The following is a 27,273-nucleotide window of genomic DNA, read 5'->3' as shown; positions in this document are numbered from 1 at the left end:
TTAAACGGTTTCTAAATCTAGCAGAATTTTTTAATGTGTTCTCAAAGTTCTGTATCAATAAATTACTTCTTTAGATCTCAATGTATGTATTTACATCTAAGATTTTGAAAGGAGAAAGAGCCATCTATTTTACATGCTGGCTAACGTAATGAAAATAATCAATTCTGATTTTACTTCTTCAGAATATGAATTACTGATTTTTTTAATGGTGCTTGGAGGCATAAATAGCTAGGACAATGGAAGAAAAATAAAACAATAATTAAAATCCTTTGCCAAGACCCTCAATATAGTGAGATGTGGCGTTCAAATCGCAAATCCCTCCACCTGCTGGTATCTCTCTGTCTCTGCAGTTCTCACACTGAAACTTTTCCTCAAAAATATAAAAGATGATTCACCATGAAAATCATGAGAGGAAGGAAACCTGATGTTTTCATCTTAAACTGGAAATGTACTATGATTCAATGACCCACATACTGTCATTCAAGAGGGTGGAGTAGGAAACAGAACTTCGCTGTTGCCATTTGGCTTCAAGACAAATGCAAGATGCTCTCTCTACCCTGTGAACTTAAATGGCACTTAAGGTCTGGGCTATTTGTTTTATTCTGATCATTTTCTGCCTTGCATTTTCATGTCACTGTGGTGTCTCACCTAGCATAGAAGCTCAAGGTTAGTTCAAGGTTAGGCCTGCATTTTTTGTTACATCAAGTGTGAACAAGGTTCCTTGTATTCATTGGGTGCTAATTCAAAGCTTTGTTAACTCTCCAAGTTAGGCAATACTTACAGGTCCTTCTTATAGGGACATCCTATAATTATGGCAGTAAAATCTAGGTTAGGTTGTAAAACGAACACTTTTGCAATAAGTATATATAAGTACAAAGAGGATGAGAGGCAGTTCCCAGAACATGGACAAATGTGTCTGGTTACCTTATGTGTCTGGTTACCTTATAATCAATTTGGTCCACTGGTATGCCCAAGTGAACAGCACAATGCTGGACACATAGTAGGTGCTCAATAAATATTTAAGTTCTAAATCAATAAATTGAATTTGAAAAGCAGAGATATGTTATATTATACAAAACTATACTTAATGAACTATAATCCAGTAAGAAATGGGAAAAGAAATGCTCTGTATTTGTGTATGATGCCAACTTTCAATATATCAATTCCCAACTCCCATGTGTCATCCTTGAAAATATTAGTGAAAAGGAAGCTATTTCTCTTGGTCTTACATGTTTTAAGCTAATAAATGTTACCCCCTCATGAGTTAAGCACCTTATGAGTTAGAGATTTAAGGATGGATAATTAAACAGGTCAGAGAAGTTTAAGTATCTGGCATTTGAAATCTTTGTGTTGGTGATCCCTTAAGGAAACACAAATCTAAAACCAATATTTGTATGGGAGCTTTTATGTTTTATGTGGTTAATGCCTATAATTAATCAATCTCGTACAAAGGGCAGGTCAAAAAAAAAGTGTGAGCGCAACAGGGGGTCTGCTTTGAAAGGCGATAGGAAGGCTGACATTAGCACACACTGCATCGCATCACCGTTATCTGCCGAAACCCTATGGTTAGCATACCTTTCATTTCTTTTCCTCTGTGAGGATTTGTTCATATCTCTTTCTAATATTTCTCCAGAATTAATCTCCTAATTGCTTCACATAATAAGCTAAAAGTTTTTTCTGAAACATGTGTCTTGTTGCATTAATAATAATAATACCAGAGGGTGAAGCCAATATAAACACATATAAACTTGGTATGCTTAAATGCACTTTCATTTTTTTTATATCTGCTAAATTTCTAACTGGTGCCCTCATTTGTACAGGAAGGAGAAAAATGCAATCTCAGTCAACTGGTCCATTCAATCCAAGGCACCAGTGGTGAGGGAGGGTGGGGGTCAGGGGTCAGGATGGACAGCCCCCACTGCTGAGAATCCCCAAGTAACCACTTCGTCTCTAGGGTCCTGATCTTCCCTGGATCTTCCCAGGAAGCAGAGAAAAGTCCTTGGCTGTTCATAGACATTCAGGCTTCCTGGGGTTTCTGCTGGATCCCCAGAGAAGCAGACTCCCAGCTCCTGTTTCCAAGACAGTGCCATGTGTCCTCTCCTCAGACCCACTATGTCATCTTCTCAATCCTGCCCCAGTCTCATAGACACTTGGTCCTTCCTATATATATACATATGCATATATATATCCATATACATATGTAAAATTTTATTTTCACATGCCCATGAGAATGATTGTCAAAAGTCCCTATAAGGAAATAAAGATATAGGGAAATGTTTATTTCCCTGTAAGGAAATAAACAAAGAATTTGAAGAATGTTAGAGTAGCAAACACCCAATCACCAAAGTCATAGCAAAATACCCACTCTTTCACATATATTCTATGGAGACTATGCTCTTCAGCGATGCCTAAAACACATGTGGTCACCATAAACACTTAAAGTATAACTGAACATTATTTTTGGTTTATAGGAGATTTATTTGAAGAAATAGATGTACATTTTAGAAACACATGAAATGGAAATGAACTTGCAAAGTGTATTTAAAATCTAATTTTTAAAACATAGAACTTACTTTCCCGTAAACATGTTTCCTCCTACCCCAAAATTCATTTTATGCTCATGAACACTTGGTTGTCTCTGGCTTACAGTAAAACAGTTTTCCTCTTTATGTAAGTTGTAAAGCATATGGAGATATCTGAAGAAATAAAAAATACTAAGAACAGCATTTAATGGCCTCCTTGGTGGCACAAGGGGTTAAGACGCAATCTATGAAGCAAAATGCAGCCTCTGCAGCACAAGTTTGATCCCCGGCCAGGGAGTTACCCACATGGCACAGAAGACCTCTTCTGACTTACCCGCTGCTCAATCTGCCTGTTCTGTTCCCCACTCTGTCTCTAGTGAATCCTTTCACCCTCCCCTCCACCGCACTTCTGGCCTGTACCCCCATTCTTGTATGCATAAATAAATAAATAAATAAATCTTTAAAAAAAAGAATAGCATTTAAAATTAAATATTATGGAATACATTAAATATCAGACAATGTGCTAACTAATTTACCTGCACTGTTTCATAGACTATATTTGCAGAGAGGAACCAATATCTTATTTCAAAACCAAACCATGAAAAGCACTGCCATTACTTGAGATCAAATGTATAACACTTGTACAAGCGCCTAAAAGGTTTAACAATTACTATAGTGCTATTAATATTTTCAAAACTCTTTCATTTTCCCTAATAGTTAAAAATATTTATTTTTCATCACAAGTGAAAATTTTCAAAATACACATTTATGTCTTTCATAATCTCTAAGTAACCATAATTACTTACATATTATTCTCATAGTATATTAATATATGACCTAAGTGTAATTTTAGATGCCTTAGGAAGAAGCATTTATGAATATAAGGTAAGTCTAAATAAATGTTTACTCAAAAACCAAAAATAAGTACACTGTACTTTTTTCTCACTGCTTTGCCTTTCCAGAATGCAGTTAACTGCTCTCTATTATAATTTCTTGGGGGGAGGGGGAAGCTATTCTGTGCCTTAACTACTTCCCTCTTGTGACCCTTGCTCTTATGCATCTCCTAATGCTCTCCTAAGCTAGAAGCCCTATGTCCTTCCTTGGTAAGGTTCATATCCTTCTTTGGAGATTATAAGCACCAAAGCTTGAATGACTATTCAAGGGAGACAGGGGAAAAGTAACAACCATGAGAAAATTAAAGCATTGGCTAATATTTTTAAAATGTAATCCCAAATCAATCATTGATAATAATAATGCTTTGAACATTGCCTAGCACTTCCCTCCTCAGTAAGCTTTGCCATCTGATGGAGTGAATGAGACAGAGAACATTTCCTTACTTTGCATAAGTCAAAATTGAGACACTATGTGATTCTGCAGTCTCAGCATATTCTACACCAGGCATGTTAAGACTGTCATTGATTTGAGGACTGGGAGAAAATGGGTTGTTAAGCATTTCCAGCTTTTCAGGAACTCCCACTGGACCACACCTAACAAGCCAGACTACTATATTAATGAGCAAATCCAATATGACAGGGCCCAAATGTGTCAGGAATACCCTTGTCCTTCAAGACAAGTCAAATATATTCAGGTGACAAGTGAAAGGTAGTAGTCACAGCCAATTATAGAGATGGTAATTCTGTGATCCATATTATCTGCAGATTCTAAGGGCATGTAATAGTATAATAAAGCCAGGCTCTCAGTCATTGTACTAAATATTTAAAACAGCAGAGTCTAGGCAGTGGCTTTGGTTGACAGATTCATGCATTAAGTATTCTGTGAAAATGTACTTAAATTCACACATGGGCATAAAGCTCAGCTGATCTACATTGCCCATCTCCAAGATTCAAACAACCTGTTGCAGGGCCTCTCTTGAATCTGGCATTTCCCTGGATTTCAGAACTAATTAGAAATAGGTTAAAAGACCAGAGAATATTAGGGGGAAAAACCAAATGGTAAGGGTAAGTGAGTCAGCTGAGATGCAGTCAGAATTCAGGGTTACTGAAGAGATCCCAAACCCTGTTTGAAAGAAGGAAAAGCTACACAAAGATTTGAAAACCTCTTCAGCCACTGGCTAAGTGACCTTGAGCAAGCAATTTAACTTCTCTAAGCTTCAATTTCTTCACTTGTAAATGGCAAAAAAAGAGAACTTGCCTCACAGCACACGTGACAGAAATAGTGGGGTATGCATAATAAAGCGCCAAGCTTGTTGCAGTTCTCATGAATCCGCAAGTGGCATGCCCATCTAATAAGCCCTGCATTAAAGCTTAGTGGCTTTAACCTATGTTTGTTCATCCAGTATCTTTCTGTGGAAGTTACCAGAATCTTTCTGTGGAAGTTACCAGACTGGGCCTCACAGACCTCCCACTGCATGGAGCCAGACTGGCCAAGAAGCATGGATAACCTTGGCCTGTTCACGCACAGGCCACTCCTCTGCCAGCTGACTTTCGCTCCAGAATGGCCCAGAGGCCCTGCTGGAACTTCTTGGGACTGCAGGGCACTGTGGGGTGCCCTCCTTCCGCCCTCCCTCTTTTCTTCACACAGGTCAGCCTTGCATCATAGTCTGACACTCTCAGGCTAACTTGGCTTCCTCCTTATTTTCTCTCCCATAAATATTTGTGCTAATAAAATCCTTGCACGTTTAATCCTGTCTTATCATCTGCTTTTCTAAACATCCAAACTAACACTTTTCCAAGGTTCTTTTCTGACAGTGGGCAACTTATGCTTGTCCTGTGAGGTCTGGACAGTTTGTTCATTTATTCACAAGTGCTGTTTCATCATAGCAGTCACGGAGAAGCAATAGTTGAGAAACAGGAATAATACAGGTCAGTGCTGACAAGGCCGGTGTGAAAAGATGTGAGCAACTTAAGTCTGATACTTTTCCAGGGAATGACAGTTTTTGGTGTTTCCAGTCACCAGAGGCTGACAGAAGGGATTTTAAAGATAATAATCTTCTTGGTCAAGTAAATTAATCTCCCTTGGCCTCAGTGTCTTAGAAAGTACAGAGTGAGCTGATGATAAATTTCAAAGAGACCTGGGGGACCATAAGCTCCGCATTTCCCAAACCCCAGCTACACTTACACTACACTTTCTTCGTCAACTCATGTACTGCCCAATCTATGTTGTTTTTCTTTAGGTAAATTAACTTCCACTTAAATTTCAAAAAACAAAGTTTATATCAGAATGTTAATTGGAAAAGTATCCTTTTACATAAACAGAAGACAATATTATTAAATTCTGGTCTTATGCTAAAACCTGAAGAAGGTATAGAATCTGGGTCTGCTTTCATACAGATTAACAAGCAGTTAAAGACATGTTAACATCAGAGATTTACCAGAAGGACTAAAACAGATGTGAAAGGGGATTAACTGTCTGACAATGAAAAATACTACCATTGAAGGTTGATCTAAGGAATACTCCTAAATCTCCTCTTTACCATGCATGAGCCTCCCACATTCCATAGTTCGAACATTCTTCCATTCAGCTTTTTCCCTCTGAGAGATGTTTGACTCAGAGATGCAAGCTCACTGACTGGACACTGAATCATACAGATGGTGTATTTATTAGTTCTTTTTTATCCTAGATTTCCAACAAGAATTTAGTACATCTAGTAGATTGGATGGGGAGGTGGGTGAGGGCGGGGGCTAGGATCCACCTATTTTAAATTGTTTTAAGTAAAACTAAGAAAGAGTAAATTTGGCTTTCGTGTCTCCCATCTCTTCTTTTGCACCCCCTAGTTCCCCAATCCCCATCCAAGTGCGCAGACATTACTTTGCCTTTTGCTGCTCAGAGGTCTTCCTGGAATTGGCTCTGCTCAGACCTACTTTCCCTCATCCTCCTGCTCCATCCGTTCTTCCACTCAGCTGTGAAAGCTGATGGAACTATTTCACACCAACATGTGAATGGCCCAAAACTGGCTTAATGCTATAAACATCTTAGGAATATTCAAAGCTTATTTTTATTTTTTTTTTAAGATTCATTTATTTATTTATTTATACAAGCACTGGGTACAGTCAGAAGAGTGGGAGGGTGAGAGAATTCACCAGAGCTAGAGGGGAGAGCAGAACAGGCAGAGTGACAAAGCACACTGCTGAGGGGAGCAGCGGGTGGCAGGAAAGGTCTGCACGCCATGTGGGACCCTCACCCGGAGGCTGGGGATTGAACCGGCGCTGCAGAGGCTGCGGGCAGCTTCGCAAACCAGCGCTCAACTGCTGCGCCACCAGGGAGGCCCTCAAAGCTTATTTTTAAAAACACATTTTTATTATCAAATTTGTCAAGATACCTTTCCTTCCAACCTCTCCTCAAACTTTTTCTCACAGATCTGGTTGTTTTCAAGAGTAATCATTCTGATAAGTTTCACTCTTAATTCAGCATATTTCTTGCTTCATCCAAATGAAGCCCAACCCTCATCCTCATAGCTCCTATTATAGCGCTTGCTATGCAGGTCATCAGTATCACAGATACTGCATAGGGCCCAGTGTAGTCTCTGCTCTGCCCCAGCAGCTTAGGATCCAAACCCTTAATGTTGAGAAAACAAGAAGTTGAACATATTGCCAAATCTGAACTTTTATTTTATTTTGGTGAGGGCTCCATTTAACCTAAGTCAAACAATCCCCCCACCCCCCAAAATCCAATACAGCAAATCAAAATAATGAGCTTTGGTTTATTATTCAAAATAAAGTCTATAATCAGTTGTACTATGAGGTTTTTTGTTTGTTTTTTTTAAAACTCAGTTCTGGCAATGAACTGTTGCTAAAATAATAGTAATACTACTTTTGATGGAAGAAGAAAAAGCCTCTGGCTTCCTAAAATAGCATGTGTTTGCCTTTGCCAAGATTTTAAAACACACACACACACACACACATATACAAATAACCACCACCAAAGCTGGAGGTGAAAGGTGCAAAGATCATCCTGTTCTGCCCATTAACAAAGACTGCCTTGTTTTATGTAAACAGGGCAGCTGGCTCTGTGAGTTATCCCTTCATTTTCCACACACATAACCTTTCTTTTCTACCCACTCCCTGCCCCTCCGGTTAAAAAGTAATTCAAACAAGAGGCCTGAGGTTGAAACCCCTGCCACCACCGAGTCAGCCTGTGGCCAACCCGAGCGTTCCTAATTCAGTCCCTCCCGAAGAGCAACAAGCAGGGTGATTTGCAGAGGAGGAGCATAGGTCTTCGGAGTCAAATCCCTGAGTCTTCAAAAAATGAAAGCAAAGGAGAGTCCCCAGAATTCCTTTCTGAGGTCTGGATTCCAGGATGAGGCAAGGATTGACAAGGAGGGTGAGTCAGCTGAAGAAGTATTCTACCCCTTCAAGATCCCTCCCGACGCCTTGGTGAAACCCATTCCAAGTGAGAAACAGTAACACCAGTGAGCGCAGTTAGTAAACGTCTGTAGAAAAGTTTGCCAGCTCCGTGCAATCACACACAAACATGCTTCTTCAATCAAGAACCTAGCAAGGGGAGGAAAGACAGGTGCTGGGCTCCAGGTTCTGCAGACCCGGAAGGAAGCCTCTGAGTGTCTACGTGACCTGCCCCAGGTGCCAACCTTCCACCGCCTGGAGGGCTCAGCGGGGTCCTGGGGGGACAGCCCCACCTGGCCGCGCGCAGCAATGCCCGCAGGGGCCCAGCGCGCACCCCAGGCCTCGGCGCCCACCCTCCGCTGCCCCACCCTGCAAAGAGAGGCCAGGCCCTCCTGCTCCCCCCATCTCTGTTTGGAACAGGGGCGGTGCCCTGCCGGGGGGCGGACCCCGAACTTTCCACCGACTCAAAAGCCGCGGCCAGCGCTCCGCCCTGACCTGCCGCCGGGCGCCTCGGGCCGCTCGATCCGCTCGTCCAGCTCGTCCCGCGCGTCCCGCTAGCTGCTCCGCACCGCCCGCCGCCATGGCCAAGCCCCTGACCGACCAGGAGAAGCGGCGGCAGATCAGCATCCGCGGCATCGTGGGCGTGGAGAACGTGGCCGAGCTGAAGAAGGGCTTCAACCGGCACCTGCACTTCACGCTGGTCAAGGACCGCAACGTGGCCACCCCCCGCGACTACTTCTTCGCGCTGGCGCACACGGTGCGCGACCACCTGGTGGGGCGCTGGATCCGCACGCAGCAGCACTACTACGAGAAGCGCCCCAAGGTACCGCCCCGAGAGCGGCGGGAGGGGGTGGGGGCCGGGGCGGGGCGCTGGGGCTCCTCTCTGGCCCCGCGGGTACAGCAGCCCGGCGTGGGGGTGACCTGGCGTGACCACTCTTGGAGCGAATCTTGACCACCCCCGGGCAGCGCCCGCCAAAGTCTGGGAGACGTGTCCAGGTGGTGGGCGGGCATTCTACCAACACCCATGCTGTACCCCCCTGAGCACCTCCTGGTGAGCAAGTGCCCAGATCTCCCTTTCTTGTCCACTCATTTCACAAACGTTTTTGGAGCATTTATTCGTAGCATTTAGCTCAGAAGTATCGGGCGCCTCCTGTGTGTGTGCCAGGCACAGTGCTGGACCCACGCTGCTGGCCCTGAACAAAGTGGACCAAAGTCCTTCGGCAAAACTTAGTCTTTAGGGAGGGATGAGAAAAACAGTTCGTCAGATGTAGTTAGAGCTCAGGGGGTTGGGGGGGCAGGGCAGGGGAGACATGGCTAAAAAGAGAAGTTGAAGGGGATGCACTGCCCAAAGGCTTGGGAAGACTAGGTGGACAGACCTGGCCAGTGACCTGGAAGCTCCACACAGGAGTGGGGTGGAGGGTGAGGGCTAAGGTCCACCCCAAGGACAGGGGTCTGCGAACCCCCTTTCTGCCAGTTCCAATGAGTGGGATGTGGCGCTCCTGGACTAACACAACTCCTTCGGGGTGGAGGCAGTGGGCCAACATGCTCTGACCTCTAAGACCTGCCCCCTGAACTGCTGTTCCCTGACCTCCTACCCACTGTGAGAAGACTGGAGAGTTCCTTAAGGTGCTCTAAGCAAATTACCTCCCAGGACAATCTAAGGAAGTGGGTAGGGAGGCTGGAGGAGGCCATGGCAGGGGGAGGGATTGTGTTACACAGAGGGAGGGTTAGAGTGGAGCTCTGGCTGCTGGAGTGAGGTGGGTGTCCATCCTTATTGGGAGAACAAACTGGAAAAAACGGGTTGAAAGAATACTAGCAAGGTGAAAGGCAGATATGTCCTGGAGGTTGTGGGAAATGTATGTAAATATTTATTAGGAACTTTTTCAATATGTAAAAAGCATGAAGAAGAAACTAACAATGCACAACCCAGAGCACCAAGATTCCCTGTGCAAAAGAAAGTATATTCTCACTGGAAGGAATCCCAGCTGTAACAAAGCTTTCAAATAGAGAATAACTCTTCCTCATCTCAGACTCAGTCCTGTACCCGAAAGTAGCAAGGCTGGAATCTATCCTTCCAAAACACTTGTGCATACTCTAAGTTTACTGTATCTTTTTTTATTTGCATTGAGGGGACACTACAAAGTCCACCATGCTGCACCTTAAATTAAAAGTTATTTAAGTTTTTAAGTTGGAGTGGTAGATAATGAGCCATATTTTAGAACCTCATCCCCATCTCCCCACACTCAACCCCTCTATAGTATTAGTATATAATATAGTCTGATTGGAGAGTTAGAACACCAACACAATAACACAATGCTAGAGCAACAGACCAAGGCTAAGTCTGGACAGTAGGCCAGGTAATATTGGCAAACTCAGAATGCCTGGTAGCATAGGAGAAGCCCGCAAACTCAGTGGACAAAGGTAGCCTAGGAGAACCCCACAAGCTCAGTAGTCTAGGAGACAGCCCCCTAGCCCAGCCCATCAGCAAAAGACACAATGCAGAGACACCCAAGAATCAAACCCCCACTCACTATACCCATATAAGCACCTACTTCTTGCCACCCCAGTGGCTTACCAATGGGACCCCTCTCCACTCCAAAAGCTTTCCTGTTCTTCTTCTTACCTACCGATCAATCAATCTCTTGTTTTTCTCTAACTTTGGTTTTTCTTTAACTTTACTCCCCCAAGACAAGAAGCAAGAGAGAGCCCACCTGGGGTCCTCAGAATCTGGGCCTCCTCCCCAAACCCCAGTTCATCAGTAGTAATTTTATATCTTTACCAGTTTATATTCATTTACTTCATGCAGCTCTGCAATACTGATTAAATAGATATTTTTCTAGAAAATTAACTCATGAAATTGCTGAGTTGGTTGTAATAATAATGTGATGAGGATGATGATGATGAAAAAAGTAACAATCATTGCTGACACCTCTAAAGAGTGTTTAAATATCTTGGTACGGCTCTTATTTTCATACATGAAAACACCATATTCCTAGTCAATTTAGGCTTAGAAGTATTCTTAAGAAAATGTATTAAGCATTTTAATAAGATTCTAATGTTTGGTTTAAAATTTCTTGTATTAAGTACATTCAGAGGTCAGTATATAGATATTTACTATTTTTTAAAAAGTGAGGTGAGAATGCAGAAGGAAATAAAGCGTAATATGTGACATTGTTAATTTTTTTTTTTTTTTTTTTTTTTTTTTTTTTTAAATATTAAATTTTATTTTTATATTCCCCCATACAATTGCAAACGCCCCATTCTGACCCCAATCCTTCCCCTCCCGCCCCCCACCCCCCAAAAAGTGTCTCTGGTTCATAGTTTTTTGTTGATTTTGATTTTCACTTTCTTATATTCATTTTCCTGGTCCCTTATTTAAGTTTTCTAGATTCCTGCTATGAGTGAGACCATCCGGTATTTTTCTTTTTCTTTTTGGCTTATTTCGCTGAGCATGATCCCTTCCAGTGCCATCCATGTTGCTGCAAATTGCATGTGTTTATCTTTTTTGAATGCTGAGTAATATTCCATGGTATATATGTACCACATCTTCTTGATCCAGTCATCTATTTTTGGGCATTTGGGTTGTTTCCAAAGCTTAGCTATTGTAAACAGTGCTGCTATAAACATAGGAGTGCAGGTGCTCTTTGGAATTGATGTTTCTGTGTCCTTTGGGTAAATACCTAGGAGTGGAATTGCTGGATCATATGGAAGCTCTATGTTTAGTAGGTCCAGAAATCTCCACACAGCTCTCCATAATGGTTGGACCAGTTTGCACTCCCACCAACAGTGCAGAAGAGTTCCTTTTTCTCCACATCCTCGCCAACATTTGTTGTTGCTAGTTTTTTAATATGTGCCATTCTCACTGGTGTGAGATGGTATTTCATGGTAGTTTTGATTTGCATTTCCCTGATTACAAGTGATGTTGAACATTTTTTCATATGTCTGTTGGCCATTTGCATTTCCTCTTCAGAGAAGTTTCTTTTTAGCTCTTCTGCCCATTTTTTGACTGGATTATTTTCTTTGTTGTTGCTGAGTCTCATCAGCTCTTTGCAGATTTTTGTGATCAGTCCTTTATCATTAGTGTTGGGTGCAAAAATGTTCTCCCAGTTGGTGGGGTTTCTCTTTGTTTTTGTTATTGTCTCTTTTGCTGTGCAAAAGCTCTTTAATTTGATGTAGTCCCAGCTGTTTATCTTTCTCTTCACTATCACTGCTTTGGGTGATGTGTCTGTAAAGATGTCTTTGATGTGCAAATCCCGTAGTGTTTCGCCTATATTTCCTTCTATGTATTTTATGGTTTCAGGTCTTATGTCTAGTTCTTTAATCCATTTTGAGTTGATTTTTGTGTATGGTGTGAGGTAGTGGTCAAGCTTCATTCTTTTGCATGTAGCGACCCAGTTTTCCCAGCACCATTTATTGAACAAACTTTCTTTGCTCCAATGCATAGTCTTTGCTCCTTTGTCAAAGATTAGTTGACCATAAATCTGTGGGTTTATTTCTGGATTTTCTATTCGATTCCATTGGTCTGTATGTCTGTTCTTGTTCCAATACCATGCAGTTTTGATGATTATGGCTTTGTAGTATAGTTTGAAGTCTGGGAGTGTGATGCCTCCATTTCCTTCTTTTTTTTTCAGTAGAGCTTTGGCTATTCGGGGTTTTTGGTGATTCCATATGAATTTCATCAATAATTGTTCTATTTCTTTGAAGAATGCCATTGAGATTTTGATTGGAATAGCATTGAATCTGTATATTGCTTTTGGTAGGATGGCCATTTTAATAATGTTTATTCTTCCAATCCATGAGCAGGGGATGTCTTTCCATTTCTTTGTGTCTTCTTCTATTTCTTTTAACAGTGTTTTATAGTTTTCTTTGTATAGGTCCTTTACCTCTTTTGTTAGATTTATTCCCAAATATTTGATTTTTTTTGTTTCGATAATAAAAGGGGTGGTTTTTTTGATTTCTTCTTCTTCAGATTTATTGTTTGTGTATAGGAAGGCTACTGACTTTTGCGTGTTGATTTTGTATCCTGCCACTTTACTGAATTGATTGATGAGTTGAATTAGTTTTTCTGTGGAGATTTTGGGGTTCTCTATGTATATTATCATATCATCTGCAAATAGTGATAGTTTGACTTCTTCTTTTCCAATTTGGATTCCTTGGATGTCTTTCTCTTGTCTTATTGCTCTGGCTAGGACTTCCAGTATTATATTGAAAAGCAGTGGTGAGAGTGGACATCCTTGTCTTGTTCCAGATCTTAATGGAATTGCTTTCAGCTTTTCACCATTGAGAATGATACTGGCTGTTGGCTTGTCATAGATGGCCTTTATGATGTTGAGGTATGTTCCTTGTATCCCAAGAATTTCAAGGGCTTTTATCATGAATGGGTGTTGCACTTTGTCGAAAGCTTTCTCAGCATCTATTGATATTATCATATGGTTTTTATATTTCTTTTTGTTGATGTGTTGGATAACGTTGATTGATTTTCGGATGTTAAACCATCCTTGTGCCCCTGGAATGAATCCAACTTGGTCGTGGTGAATTATCTTATGGATACATTGTTGGATTCTGATAGCTAAAATTTTATTGAGGATTTTTGCATCAGTGTTCATTAGGGAGATTGGCCTATAGTTTTCCTTTTTTGTGTTGTCCTTATTCGGTTTTGGTATTAGTGTAATATTGGCTTCATAGAACGTGTTTGGTATTGTCCCTTCCTTCTCAATTTTTTGGAAGAGTTTGTGAAGGATAGGCACTAATTCGTCTCTGAATGTTTGGTAGAATTCATTTGTAAATCCATCAGGTCCTGGGCTTTTGTTTTTGGGGAGGTTTTTAATTACCATTTCAATTTCGCTGCTTGTAATTGGTCTGTTTAGGTGTTCTATTTCTTCTTTATCTAGCTTTGGGTGATTGTAGAGTTGTAGGAATTTGTCCATCTCCTCTAGATTGTTGAACTTGTTTCCATATAACTGTTCATAGTAGTTACTGATTATTCTTTTGATTTCTGCTGTGTCCGTTGTGATTTCTCCTCTTTCATTTATGATTCTGTGTATTTGTGCTTTCTCCCTTTTTTCCTTTGTGAGCCTGGCTAGGGTTTGTCTATTTTATTTATTTTTTCAAAGAACCAGCTCTTGGTTTCATTGATCTTTTGGATTGTTTTTTTAGTTTCAATTTCATTTATTTCTGCTTTGGTTTTTATTATTTCTTTTCTTCTACTGGTTCTGGGGTTTTTTTGTTGTTCTTTTTCTAGATCTTTGAGCTTCGAGATTAGGTTGTTTCTTTGAGTTCTTTCTTGTTTTTTGATGTGAGCTTCTATTGCTATATATTTTCCTCTTATTACTGCTTTTGCTGCATCCCATACATTTAGGATATTGGTGTCCTCCTTGTCATTCAATTCAAAGAATTTTTTAATTTCTTCTTTGATCTCCTCGTTAGTCCAGTGGTCTTCCAGTAGTGTGGCTTTTAATCTCCATGAGGTAGGATAGTACCTTGCCTTCTTTTTATGATTTATTTCTAGTTTGATGCCTTCGTGGTCAGAAAAGATGGTTGGTATGATTTCAATCTTGGTGTATCTGTTGATGTTTGTCTTGTGCCCCAGTATGTGATCGATCCTAGAGAATGATCCGTGTGCGCTTGAGAAAAATGTGTACTCCGTTTTTTTTGGGTTTAGTGTTCTATAGATGTCTGTTAAGCCCAAATGCTCTAGGTCCTTATTTAGAGCTTTAGTTTCTTTACTTATTTTTTGTCTTGTTGATCTATCCATTGTTGATAGTGGTGTGTTGAAGTCTCCCACTACATATGTGTTTTCTCTGATGTCTGTTTTCAGAGAGGACAACAGTTGTCTGATATATTTTGGTGCTCTTTCGTTTGGTGAGTATATGTTAATGAGTGTTATTTCTTCTTGAAGTATTGTCCCCTTAATCATAATGTAGTGACCATTGGGGTCTCTTTTTATTTTTTTGAGTTTGAAGTCTGTTTTATCTGATATAAGTATAGCTGTTCCTGCTTTCTTTTTTGGCCCATTTGCTTGTAGGATTGTTTTCCATCCTTTGACTTTGAGCCTATTTTTATCTTTTGTAGCTAAATGTGTTTCCTGGAGACAGCAAAAGGTTGGGTTTTGTTTCTTAATCCAGGCTGCAACTCTGTGTCTTTTTATTGAAGAGTTTAGTCCATTTACATTTAGAGTTAATATTGATATGTTAGCATCTGTATTTGCCATTATGTTTGTCTTTCCTTTGATTTTATTTATTTATTCTTTTAATAACTTTTTTTTTTTTTTTTTTTGGTCTTCTTTCGTTGTTATTCGTCCCTCTGAGGTTCTGGCTTTAGGATTCCTTGTAGTATTTTTTGGAGTGGGGGTTTAGTCGCAATGAAATTCCGGAGTTTCTCTTTGTCTGGGAAGGTCCATATTCTTTCTTCATGGAGGAAAGAGAGCTTTGCGGGATAGAGTATTCTTGGTTGGCATCTGTTTTCTTGGAGTCTGTTGACTATGTCCCTCCACTCTCTCCTTGCCCGTAGTGTTTCTTCAGAGAAGTCTGATGTCAGCCTGATTGGTTTTCCTTTGAATGTTATCTGTTTCTTCCCTCTTGTCAGCTTCATTATTTTTTCCTTGTCCTGGATTCTTGGGAGCTTTACTATTATGTGTCTTGCTGTGTTTTTCCTTTCGTCGTGGAAGTTTGGTGTTCTTCTTGCTTCTTGTATATCAATTTTCAGCTCCTTCTTCTCATTTGGGAAGTTCTCTTCAATTATATCCATGAATATTTTCTCTGTTCCTACATCTCTCTCCTCTCCTTCTGGAATTCCTATAACTCTTATATTTCCTTTCCTCATGGAGTCAGATAGTTCCCGAAGTCTTTCTTCATTCTTTTTCCTTCGTACTTCTCTTTCCTTTTCTGTTTTGGTTCTTTTTATTTCTGTGTCTTCAAGATTACTTATTCGTTCTTCCATTTCATCTATTCTGCTTTCATTGCTTTTCCCAGAGTTCTTTAGTTCCTCCATTAATTCTTTGATCTCCTGCATTTCTCTTACTTCCCTCTTTAGGGACTCAATTTCCTTCTTCTGATCTATCACTTTTTTAATCATGGCAATTTTAAATTCTCTTTCTGGAAGGCTCAGAAGTTCTTCCAAGTTGCTGTCGTTGCAATCTGGGGAGTGGTTTTCTTTTTGTGGTGTGCTTCTTTCCTGAGGAGTTTTTAGGTTGCGTGTGGTTCTTCTACTCCCTACTGTCTGTTTTCTAATTTGTCGTATGCGTTGGGACACTGTGTTGCTCGGACTGACTGACATCTTGGGTGAACTTCTCCGCTCCCCTCTGGCTCTTCCAGGAGCCATCTCTGTCTTCTGGGGGAGCTTTCTGCTGGTTTTAGGCAGTTTTTACTGAAGAAATGTCCCTGTTCTCAAATGGCGAAGCGGGATGCAGTCCCTGCGCCTCCGGTTTCAGGCACACTCTTCTGCGCACCCAGTCTGCCCCAGACGTGGGTGCCTGCTCCCTCTGTGGGCTCAGACTGCTGGTCGGAAGGGGCCTGGCGTGGAATAACTTCCCGGCTGGCCACTGGGTCCTCCAGAAACCTTCTGCCCTTTTCAAGCAGTCTTAAGAAATGTCCGGCAGCCCGGGCTGTGTGCGCGTCTCCCGGGGTCTTTGTTCTTCTCTAATGGCGCCCGGAGCCGTTCGCTCACCGCCGCGGCGGATCCTGCAGGGTTCGCCTCAGCTCCCGTTCACGGGGTGTGGTGGCTGCAATAGTTCCTTTCCACTCACAGTCCCGCTTGCTGCGTCGTTTGTTCTTGTGGGCCGTTTTGGTTTGTTGTTTCCTCCTCTCTGCCGGTCGGAGAGTGCCGCCTCTGTGGGCGGGGGAGGGGAGCAGGGTTCTGCGCTTCCCTCCCTTCTAGTCCTCTTTTATGGCCACTTTCTTCTTTGGGTAGTTTGCTGGCGTCACCCGTTTATCTTCCGTGTCCCAGTTCTCACTGGGACCTGCCGCTTTTCCTCCCTATTTACTTTTTTTAATGGGAGATCTTACTCGCAGCGTCTCCTCGCCGCCATGTTGCTCCGCCGCTCTCCGACATTGTTAATTTTACATTGGAAATATATTTCTTGACTTGAATATACTTCTTGACTTGAATAATATTAAAGAAATATACTTCTTGACTTGAATAATATTAAAATATTTGAAATAGTTACCTTATTATAATAACAAAATGATTGGTTTTGGAAAAATAAAAATTATTTTTTTTCAAAACTCTCCTTTAAAAAAATGAACTGTTTCAAAAAAAAGAACATTAAACATTGGTGATTAAACTGAAAAACCAAATTAAAAAGATTTTAAAATTATACACAAAGTCATAACACTGAAGTTTGAAGAAAAGAATATTCTACATAGAATAATCAAATTAATTGTTATTTATTTAAGTTAAATTGATAACAATAATCACATTAAATTTAAAAATATGTCAATTTGTAAAGAAAGAACTATGTCCTACTGGCGAAAAGAATGAATTTTATTTGCTAAATGAAGTAAATATTATCAAAAAAGTGAATAAATGTAATGCCCTATATGAAAATTCATTCAAAATGAATTTAAAGACTTGGACATAAGAACAGAAAACATAACGTATTTGAATCAAAATATAGACAACCCAATACAGGACCCCTACTATAAACATGTATTTGGGAATATAAATCAAGCAGCAAGGGAGACAAAAGCAAAATAAACAAGTGGGATTATCTAAACTTAAAAGCTTTTATTTTTTTTTTTTAAAGATTTATTTATTTTTTTATTTATTTATACAAGCACTGGGTACAGTCAGAAGCGCAGGAGGGTGAGAGAATTCACCAGAGCCAGAGCGGGGAGCAGAGCAGGCAGAAGGACCGCAGCACACTGCTGAGGGGAGCAGCGGGCGGCAGGAGAGGTCCGCGCGCCATGTGGGACCCTCCTCCGGTGGCCGGGGAGCAGCCGGGGATTGAACTGGCGCTGCAGAGGCTGCGGGCGGCTTCGCAACCCAGCGCTCAACCGCTGCGCCACCAGGGAGGCCCAAACTTAAAAGCTTTTAAACCTCAAAAGAAACCATCCAAAAAAAATGAGGCAACCTACAGAATGGGACAAAATATTTGCATACATCTAACAGATAATCTCCAAAATTTACAAAGTACCAACAGGAGCCAACAGCAAAGAGCAAATGCCCCATTATAAAATGGGCAAACCCCTCAACAGACATTTCTCACTTATGACATTCAAACAACATTCAAAAATGTTCAATGTTGCTTATAATAAAGAAATGCAAATTGAAAGCAAACTAATTAACCATCTCCCCCCATGACAATGGCCCATGAAATGACACCACCACTTTGCCTTGAGGGGAGTCAAGGAGCAGGCCAGGATACAACTTTGAACCACAGGCATTGCTCCCAGTGGGGGCCACTGAGGGGAATCACCAGTTAGCCCACAGCAACCTAGTAAAGATTAGGCAGGACAGACCCAATGCAGGACCATATCATGCCAGAAGAGGGTGCTAGAGGTGTAAACAGCTACTGGGCCCCCTTTTGGGGCCTCCCATTTGCCCAGGGGAGCCGCCACCCAGGCTCAGGGTGAGGTTCACTTAGAACTCTATTGTATCTCAATTAGCATCAGCTCTGTTATAGTTATTACTCTTGGTGCTAGGTACAACTTGGTGATCTCAGTTATCATGAATGCTCTTAAAGTTATAACTCATAAAGTTATAACTCATGTAGAAAATGATCTCAACTAAAATTAACTCTGTTATAATTATTACCAATGGTGCTATGTAGAACTCAATTGTGAACTCAGTACTATCAGCCCTTTATTATTGTTGCACATGGTGCTCATATAGATCTCAGTGATCTCAGTTAATGGCAACTCTGTTATAGTTGTTCCTAGCTGTGCTTTGTAAAACTCAATTGTGAGGTCAGGTACCATCAGTTCTGTTGTAGTATTACGTGTGTGCTCATGTAGAACTCGGTGATTTCAATTAATGTCAGTTCTTTCATAGTTATTATTCTTGATGCTCATGTAGAACTTAGCTCAAGTACTGTCGGCTCTGTTATATTTATTACCAATGGTGCAATGTAGAACTCAATTGTGAACTCAAGTACCATCAGCTCTTTAGTGCTATTACACATGGTGCTTATGTAGAACTCCGTGATTTCAATTAATATCAGCTCTTTCATAGTTATTACTCGTGGTGCTATGTAGATCTCAGTGATCTCAATTAATTTCAACTGTTTTATTATTACCATTTGTGCTATGTAGAAATCATTTGTGAGCTCAAGTCAATCAACTCTGTATAGTCATAACACATGGTACTCATGTAAACTCATTTGTGAGCTTAATTAATGTCAGCTCTATGTTAGTTATTACACATGGTGCTCATACAGAACTCTCTTATAGCTTAATTATAGTCAGCTCTGTTAGAACTGTTACTCATGGTGCTCATGTAAAACCCAATGATCTCGATTAACATCAACTCTCCTATAGTTATTACACATTTGTTCTCTAGAACTTGATGATCTTAATTATGCTAGCTCTTTTCCAGATAATACTCATGGTGCTCATGTGGATTTCAATTCTAAGCTCCAATATTGTCAGTGCTGTTATAGTTTTTACTCATGGCTCATGTATAACTCAATTGTGAACTCAATATCTCCTCTGTTTACTACTTGTGGTGCTCATGCAAAACTCAATTCTGAGTTCAAGTCCCTTCAGCTCTGTTCTAGTTATTACACAGGGTGCTCACATAGAACTCAATTGTGAGCTCAAATACTTTCAGCTCTGTTATAGTTATTACACATCTTAATTGATCCGTATATATTAATAGTATTTAACACCCATAGAACATACTCTTTCCCTCTCTGATGGCTGAGCTGGCACTTTCTAGTTATTCTGGTTCTCTAATGAGTTTTTTTGCTGGGCTCTCCTTTCCTACTACAGTGTGGTTATAAGTCAGTTAATCTGATAATGATACAGTGAGTAGGATTCATTCCATACATATTAATTAGAATCTACTCTGTGACAGCCCTTCATCTACACAGGAGGGCCTTGGGCCAAGTGGAACCAGCAAATGTATTCCAGCTTCTCTCCCATTACCTCTGCTCTTCAGTAACTGTGCAGATGAATCCCAAATCTGGATCTCTAGTCTGACTTCTTTTTCAAACTCCATTCCTACATTTCTTAGATCTTGAGCAAGATCTCTTCCTACTTCCTCAAACTCAAATCACTATCCTTCCCAGCTCTGCCCTATCTTCTGTTTCTAAGTTAATGGCATCGCTATCCTGACAATCACCCAGACACAAGCTTTAGTCTCACCTTTGACTTCCCTCTGTATTCCCTATTCAACTGGCTGTCACATTCTGTTGAAATCTGCTGGTCTCCTTCAGATTACCTAATCTCCTCCTTTTTTAGACTTCTAAGTGGTTTCTATGCTCCCAGAAGTCGTAAAACTGGCCACAAGCAGCTGACATGTTTTACTTGGCCAGCAAGACATCTCTTAGCAGGTTAATTTTCAGTCCCTTTGGGCAGGACATGCACGTGCCAGTTCTTGGCCCAGTACACCCCATTGTTTCATGTGACCTCCATTACACATTGCTTCTCTCTACCTAGCTCCTGAAGGCATTCGAGTTTGCAGTCCCATCTCATTCTATACATTGTAGCCCTATTCAGCTTCCTAAAGCAATATATCTTGCTCCCTGCTCGGATATCATTGGTTCCCCTTGTCCTGCCATTGTTCTTTATCAAGCTTTTAGCATCCTTCTCAGTTCAGGTGAACCTGTCCTTCCCATCTCATCTTCCTTTACCCTCCTGGACTTACCTTACTCTCCCATAGAACCAATGTGTTATTCCTGTACTCCCCACTTTTGGGGCTCTGCCCGATGCACCTTCCACTTGACATACCCTTCCCACCATGTGCTCAGCTCCTGCCTGTCCCGCAAGTCTGTTTTGTTGCTACCTGTTCCATACATCTTTACACAAGTACCCAGGTGCTCTGATTAAAGCAAGGAATAAAATAAAAATTATCTTTAACATACTTATAATTCTTATTTCTTCTTTATTTTGTCATTACAAACCTTTTGAAAAGATCCATTTTGTAAAATATACATAAAATAGTAGTAATTGTAATACATGTTTTTAACTTATAAGGTATATTGGATATGCTTAAATATTTTTATTACTGGGATATGTAACAACTATTTGGAGATCATTAGCTAAGAAGATAAGGAAGAGCTATCATTCAAGATCTATATGTTCCCAAATATAGCATGAGGATCACACACACACACCAAAAAAAGTGATTTATGAGAATATAGAAAGTGACCCTAAATACATGTTCTTGTAAAGGCTGTCACATAATGAGGTGCTCTTTCAATTACTTCTTTTTATGTTAACAACCATATTTAATAAGTGCACATTTATCAGACAATGTTTTACAAACTGTATTTGATAACTCTCAATTACTTTATTTTGAGCAACAACTTTTTTTAAGGAAGATCTTGCAATGTTTAATAGATCTGAAGTCCATGTTGATGTGGAATCATTAAAAGGGAGGCCAAGACATTTAACATAGATGTAGTTATTATTTCAAAGGGTGTGACCCCACAATTGCAAGAGTTGTGTATATACTGTTTTTATAAGCTAGTTTTTTATAGATTAAGCAAAAGTAAAAGCAATACATGTGGTCCTAAATGAAAATATGTAATAGGGAAAATGAATAAAATTTGCCCTGAAAATATGCAAATGGGTATTTGTGGCTTAGAAACTTTCCTGTGATGTAGTGACCTCAGGTACAAGTTACCAGCCATGGGGATGAATGGCACCAGGCACCCCTTTGGCCTCTATCTGCCCCAAAAAAGAGACCTTTTTCCTAACTTACACAAAGACATCTGAGGAGTGGATGAGGGCCCCAGTGACAGCATCATAGGGATTCCAACAACTTGGATCCAGGTAATGATGGTGTGCTCTGGAAATAGTGTCAAGTGATACAAATGATACACTAAAATACAGATGTTGATGCCTATGTGAACACCTAGAATTCCATTGTTTTATAAAATAAGTGACAACAGATGAAATTTCTAAATTTGCATTTTCATTTAATACTTTATTATAAATATATGTGTAACTAATAATTGAATATTATGATAGGCCTTATCTCGAATAAATTCTGATTTTTTTTATATTTTTGGGTTCATCAAATACTTTTCTTTTTGGTTCTTATTGGCTCTTATTGGGATAAGGGGTCACCCTTACCCTTAATATTTGAGGTAACTTTATATTTGTGTATTTACAGATTTTAGTTGTGTGTGTGTGTGTGTGTGTGTGTGTGTGTGTATGTGTGTTTGGTGGGGAAAAGGAAACAGATAAGGAAGAGATTGTCAAAAGGGATGATGAAGTCACTCATTTTTTTCCAATTAGTAGACTGTGCTTATATTTTAAAAGGTTTTAGGTGGTCTGAATTTGACACCTCTTAATTTCAACTTCTGTGTCAAAGACATTCAGTTTTTAAGTTGATCGAGAAATTTTCCATTTCATCCAGGATAAATACCAAAAATTCTAAGGTAGTCTTTTGTTATTGACTATCCATAAGCTTTCTAGAATAATTTGATTCTAAAACAGTCATAATTTTACTTGTAATCAGTCCAAGAAAAATACCTTCTAGTCATTGGGTATGTCTGGAGGGAATTCATCTTTGTGTTTCTTAGATGGCTTGATATGCTCATAGCCACCCCAGCTGACTCTCATCCTATAAATATTTCACAAGTGAATGATGAGCTGTGACAGTTTGACTTTAGTTTATCCAAAATATATGCGTGATTCATGAAGCTCATGAACAGGAAGCTAAAAAACACAAAACACCTAATCTAATTAGTTGAATGCGTTGGCCTTGTTTCCTCCTGGATGTAAAGGATACTGAATTGCCTTGACAAAAATCAGGTATAAAATGGTTTCCCCAAAGCCAGTTGTCAGTAATGCCTTTGGTTAGTCCTTGATTCATCTAAAGGACTCTTATTTGAACCCCTGTTAAAGTAGGCCTTCCTGTGTGTGCTTGTTGGTGACCTTGTGTTTTTATGTTGAAAATTAAAGTTGGCCCCATAAAGTTAATATTACCTCTCTTTGTTTCAGAGAGTTTATTACCTCTCTTTGGAATTTTACATGGGGCGAACATTACAGAACACCATGATCAACCTTGGTCTACAGAATGCCTGTGATGAGGCCATTTACCAGGTACATGGTTTCAATATTCTTTCATTCTCTCCCTTTAAATTTCAAGTTCAGTTCAGGAACATTGAAACTGTCACACCAAAAATGGTAAAAATGTGCTTCTGTGAATATGGCTAATGCAAACTATTAGAAATATAAGCTACTGATGATCAGAGTTAGGGAAATAGTTTTGCCTTGTGAGAATATTCTTTTCCATCCAAAATTTTTGACAGCATTCCCCAGCAAATTACATTTTTTAAATTAACATCTGAATACGATTCATAAAAGCACTTGAGTCTCTGCTGGGGAAATACCAAGCTTTACTTTGGGCTTGTAATTTTTGAGAATGATAACTACTATTGTATATCAAGGCAAAATATGAAAAAAATATTTTTTTAAAATATGGTCATCATACATTCTTTATTGCTTAATGAGATGCAAAATATATTTCCTCTGTAAATGAGAAGCCTGAGGTGTTAAACTTTAAATGCAAATTTGTTTTCATGAACATATTTAATTCTTTCTTCCTGGGGCTTCAGGTATGTCCATGCCAAAACCAAATAATCCTTAACCTTTCTGAAGTGGTTGAAAAGAGGAATGGGCATTTGCAATGACATGTTCTAAACCAGAGGCTGTCCACACTGCACCTTTCCTTGGCAGGGGACTGGCCCCTGAAAGTGGCCAGCTGCTTGTCACTTAGGGCTGGTTTCCTCCATGTGGGGTAGGTTTTCATTTCCTGTAGAAGAACCATTGCAGCTCCCCTCCACTTCCCTTTTCTTTGCTTCTCTTGATATCAGCTCAAAATAATATATCTCCTTTGGCCCAGCATATAACCAGGTGGGATGAAACAACCCAGGGCTACTTCCTTAAGGTCTATAGCCTACTTTAGACTTTTACTTTTTGAGTTTAAAAAATCCAGAGTGTTAGCATTAGCAGTTGAACTTGCACAAGAACCCCAGTAAATTTGAGTCATGAAAGCTCCCAGAACTATGAACAGAAGCAAATCAATTTTTGAACTCTTAGAAAACTGAGTTGTCAAGACCTGTATGAGAAAACAATTCTTGGTGTAAAGGTAGGGATCCAAATAGATGGGTCCATGGAGACTGGGGCATCAACTGCAAGTCATACCTATATCTTGTGCTTATATTTTCAAATGTGTAAATTATATATTTCCATTATAATGTCATGGATTGCCTCAATTTCAGATAAGAATGCAGTCATTTCACAATAGACCATCATTAGCCAAGCATGGGGTAGATTATTATCAGGTTACCATAGGACAGCTCATTTAATTTATCTGGCCATCAGGTTCCTCATTGTCAGATGAGCAGTCCAAAGTGATCTCCCAGGCTGCAGGATTCTGCCATGAGTCCACGCTGTTCGCAGTGGTGTATTCTGAGCAAGTGGATCATGGAGTCGGCTGGCAACCATTTCCATCCTTCCCCAATGTCACAAATGCCTCTTGACTTCCCAGGGCCTCCTGTCCTCCCCAGAGAGAAGAAGACTGAAAGGCCCAGACCAACAGGCCGAGGGTTTGAATTTCCCTGGCAGCTCTCTGACCCTAGACCTCACAGACAATGACTAACCAACTGGTTTTGGGTTAACAGCCACTGACCCTATTGAGTAAATATATTCTGTTCATGAAAATATGAACTTTAGTCCACCCTTGAAGGTCTGCCCTCGTACTTTTCGATAATTTTCAAAATCCTTCAGCCCAGTTAGTATCAGTTTGGGACTGGACTATTTCTGAGATTTTACCCCCATAATACAAAAATTTTTTTTTTTTTTAAGAAATAGTAGCTGACATTTATTGGGAGATATATACCCAGAAATCCCTGCTAAATATTTATATATTTCCTTCTAAATGCTGTGTTTATATGTTCTCATTTAATTTCAAATCTATATTTATCTTCATTTTTTTCCTCATTTTTTTAAATGAGAGGGGTGAAGCTTGGAGAGATTTAGTAGCTTGTTCACGGTCCCCTAGCTACAAAGGGACAGAGTCACTAATGGACATTGAGCGTCCACACTCTTCTTCAAGCTGCTGCTGTGCCATCTCATGCAGTTTGCATCTGCAGTCATCAGCATCTGCAGTGGGTGTCTGAGGCCAGATGAAGCAGCAAGGGAGCTGATAGGATTTCATGCCTGACCAGAGCTTAGGAAATGACTGAAATGGACTGCATTTTTATCTAAATCCAGTGTTGTTTTCCTTTCATCCTCAGCTTGGATTGGACATAGAGGAATTAGAAGAAATTGAAGAAGATGCAGGACTTGGCAATGGTGGTCTTGGGAGGCTTGCTGGTAAGTGACATTGTGTGTTCTGTTTTCGGGCTTTTGGCGCCTGCTCAGATGCTATGTATCTGGTTAGAAAAACCAGAGAGGCTTTCTAAGAGAAGTGCAAAGTGTGACCTCGCTATAGATTTTCACTGTGGTTTGATCAATTCTAGACAAACAGTAGAGAAGGGAACTTAACAAAAGAGACATTGCCTAAGACCCCAGTTAACCAGATCCTTCCTGTGTGCTTGAGGGTTTCCACAGTGGCCCCTTTATTTCACTGCTCTTTGCTCATAGCTGCTAACTTCCATACTTTTTTGGTGTGACCTAAGTTATCTGACCACTGTGTTGTTGTCTTGTGTACTGGACAGTTTCCTTTTTTTGAGTGACCAGTAGGCAGTGACACACCTGTTATATTACCAGTATGATTTAGTTAATTACTATCTGCCTTTTATATGGATGAAATTTCCTTGCTGTCTTCAGGACGTGATTTTTCAGCAAATATAAAGGAAAACATTAAAAATATTACCTTTCATTAATTTGAAAATGCATCCCTATGATCAATTTTACTTTCTGACATGTACACTAAAGAAACACTCAAACTTGTGCACAAGGAAGTATGTGGGGGAGAATTTGCAGTACTGTTTAAAAAGGCAAGATATTAGAAATAACCTGATGTCTACTGATAGGAGAATAGGTATATAGGTGGTTGTACATCCATGTTAAAGAATAATGAACAGCAACCAAAAAAGAATGAAGTTGATCTATGAATAGACCTCCAAGAAGGTGGAGGGACCCTCCAAGGAGTGAGGAGTTACATCACATTAAAAATGAAAAGATAAATTCACAGGATTAAGTATTTTACTACTACACAAAAATAATTTGAATATCCCAAATGACTTTGTAAAATCTGCCATTACTCCTTGGTGTGAAATCCTTAATAGAAGCGATAAAATGTGAATTGCTTTTGGTGGAAAAAAAACACACACACACACACACACACAGTGTTATCCTATTTATTTGTGTTTTTAAAATGTTACTTTTCTGTGAGTACATATATGTGTAAATCAATAGGAAAAAAGTCTCTGTGATGTTCCCTAGAAGGAATGACAATGGGGGGGGTGGTAACCAAGGGGTATCCTAGCCCTTGTCTTCTACAGGAAGAATATATCATAAATTATTTGTGAGATTTAAACTTGATATTAAAATATACTACCACATATGTTGTGTCAGATTGTACTGTATAAAAAACAAATATCTATTTCTTCTCTTTCAGAAATGGTTCTAAAATCTCTTGCTTTTTACATACATTCAAGTTATGTATGTAAGTTATTCTACATACATAACTTACATACATACATACATATAAGTTATTCTACATACATAGAAATCCATTGTATATCTTTCATATTATTTGAACTTTACTACATTACTTGTGGCTACTAATTTTTTTAGAGAAAGGCTTAAAATTTTGATTAACCTTTATGACTCTGCCTTTTACCTGTGTATCTGATTAATTTAGCTTGCTTCTTGGATTCCATGGCAACCTTGGGACTTGCTGCCTATGGATACGGCATCCGGTATGAATATGGAATCTTCAATCAGAAGATCCGAGATGGATGGCAGGTATATATGTGGGCCATCTTTTAAAATTATGTCATTAAAGAACTCTTTCATACCCTCTAGACACTTAACATAGAGCTGTACTAATTTCCCTGACAATCAGTGAGGACTGTCAATAAAGACTGCCTTTCCCCTTTGGATATAAATTCCCAGTGCCATTTACCACCAGCTCCATAGCACTTCCTGCACAAGGGTGCTCTGAAAACATGTAATCCAGAGAAACCTTGTCTTAGCAGGCATAGCCTAAATAACCAAGATCTTGATACAACCTGACCAGATAGTACGTAGTATTCATTCTGTCTTTGAAAGTGTTCTGTGTGGTACTCATATTTCAGAAAGTTTAGGAATTTCATTTCTTATCTTTTA

At 39.9% G+C, this 27,273-nt stretch overlaps 1 protein-coding gene across 1 annotated transcript in view; it reads left to right on the top strand.

Moving 5' to 3' along the window:
- The first annotated feature begins 8,309 nt into the window (after positions 1–8,309).
- The window catches only part of PYGL (glycogen phosphorylase L), a 39,896-nt gene continuing 20,932 nt past the window's right edge, over positions 8,310–27,273 (top strand). The window contains exons 1-4 of the mRNA XM_037503315.2: positions 8,310–8,645; positions 22,933–23,034; positions 25,233–25,311; positions 26,807–26,910. Coding sequence (XP_037359212.1) covers positions 8,403–8,645; positions 22,933–23,034; positions 25,233–25,311; positions 26,807–26,910 — 528 coding nt within the window. The 5' untranslated portion in view covers positions 8,310–8,402. The remainder of the gene's footprint in view (positions 8,646–22,932; positions 23,035–25,232; positions 25,312–26,806; positions 26,911–27,273) is intronic.

This window comes from Talpa occidentalis, unplaced genomic scaffold (assembly GCF_014898055.3).
Source record: "Talpa occidentalis isolate TD23 unplaced genomic scaffold, MPIMG_talOcc4v2.1 talOcc4.11, whole genome shotgun sequence".
Lineage (NCBI taxonomy): Eukaryota > Metazoa > Chordata > Mammalia > Eulipotyphla > Talpidae > Talpa > Talpa occidentalis.
Note: the sequence above shows the minus strand (reverse complement) of the source record. Positions and strands in the feature narration are given on the sequence as shown.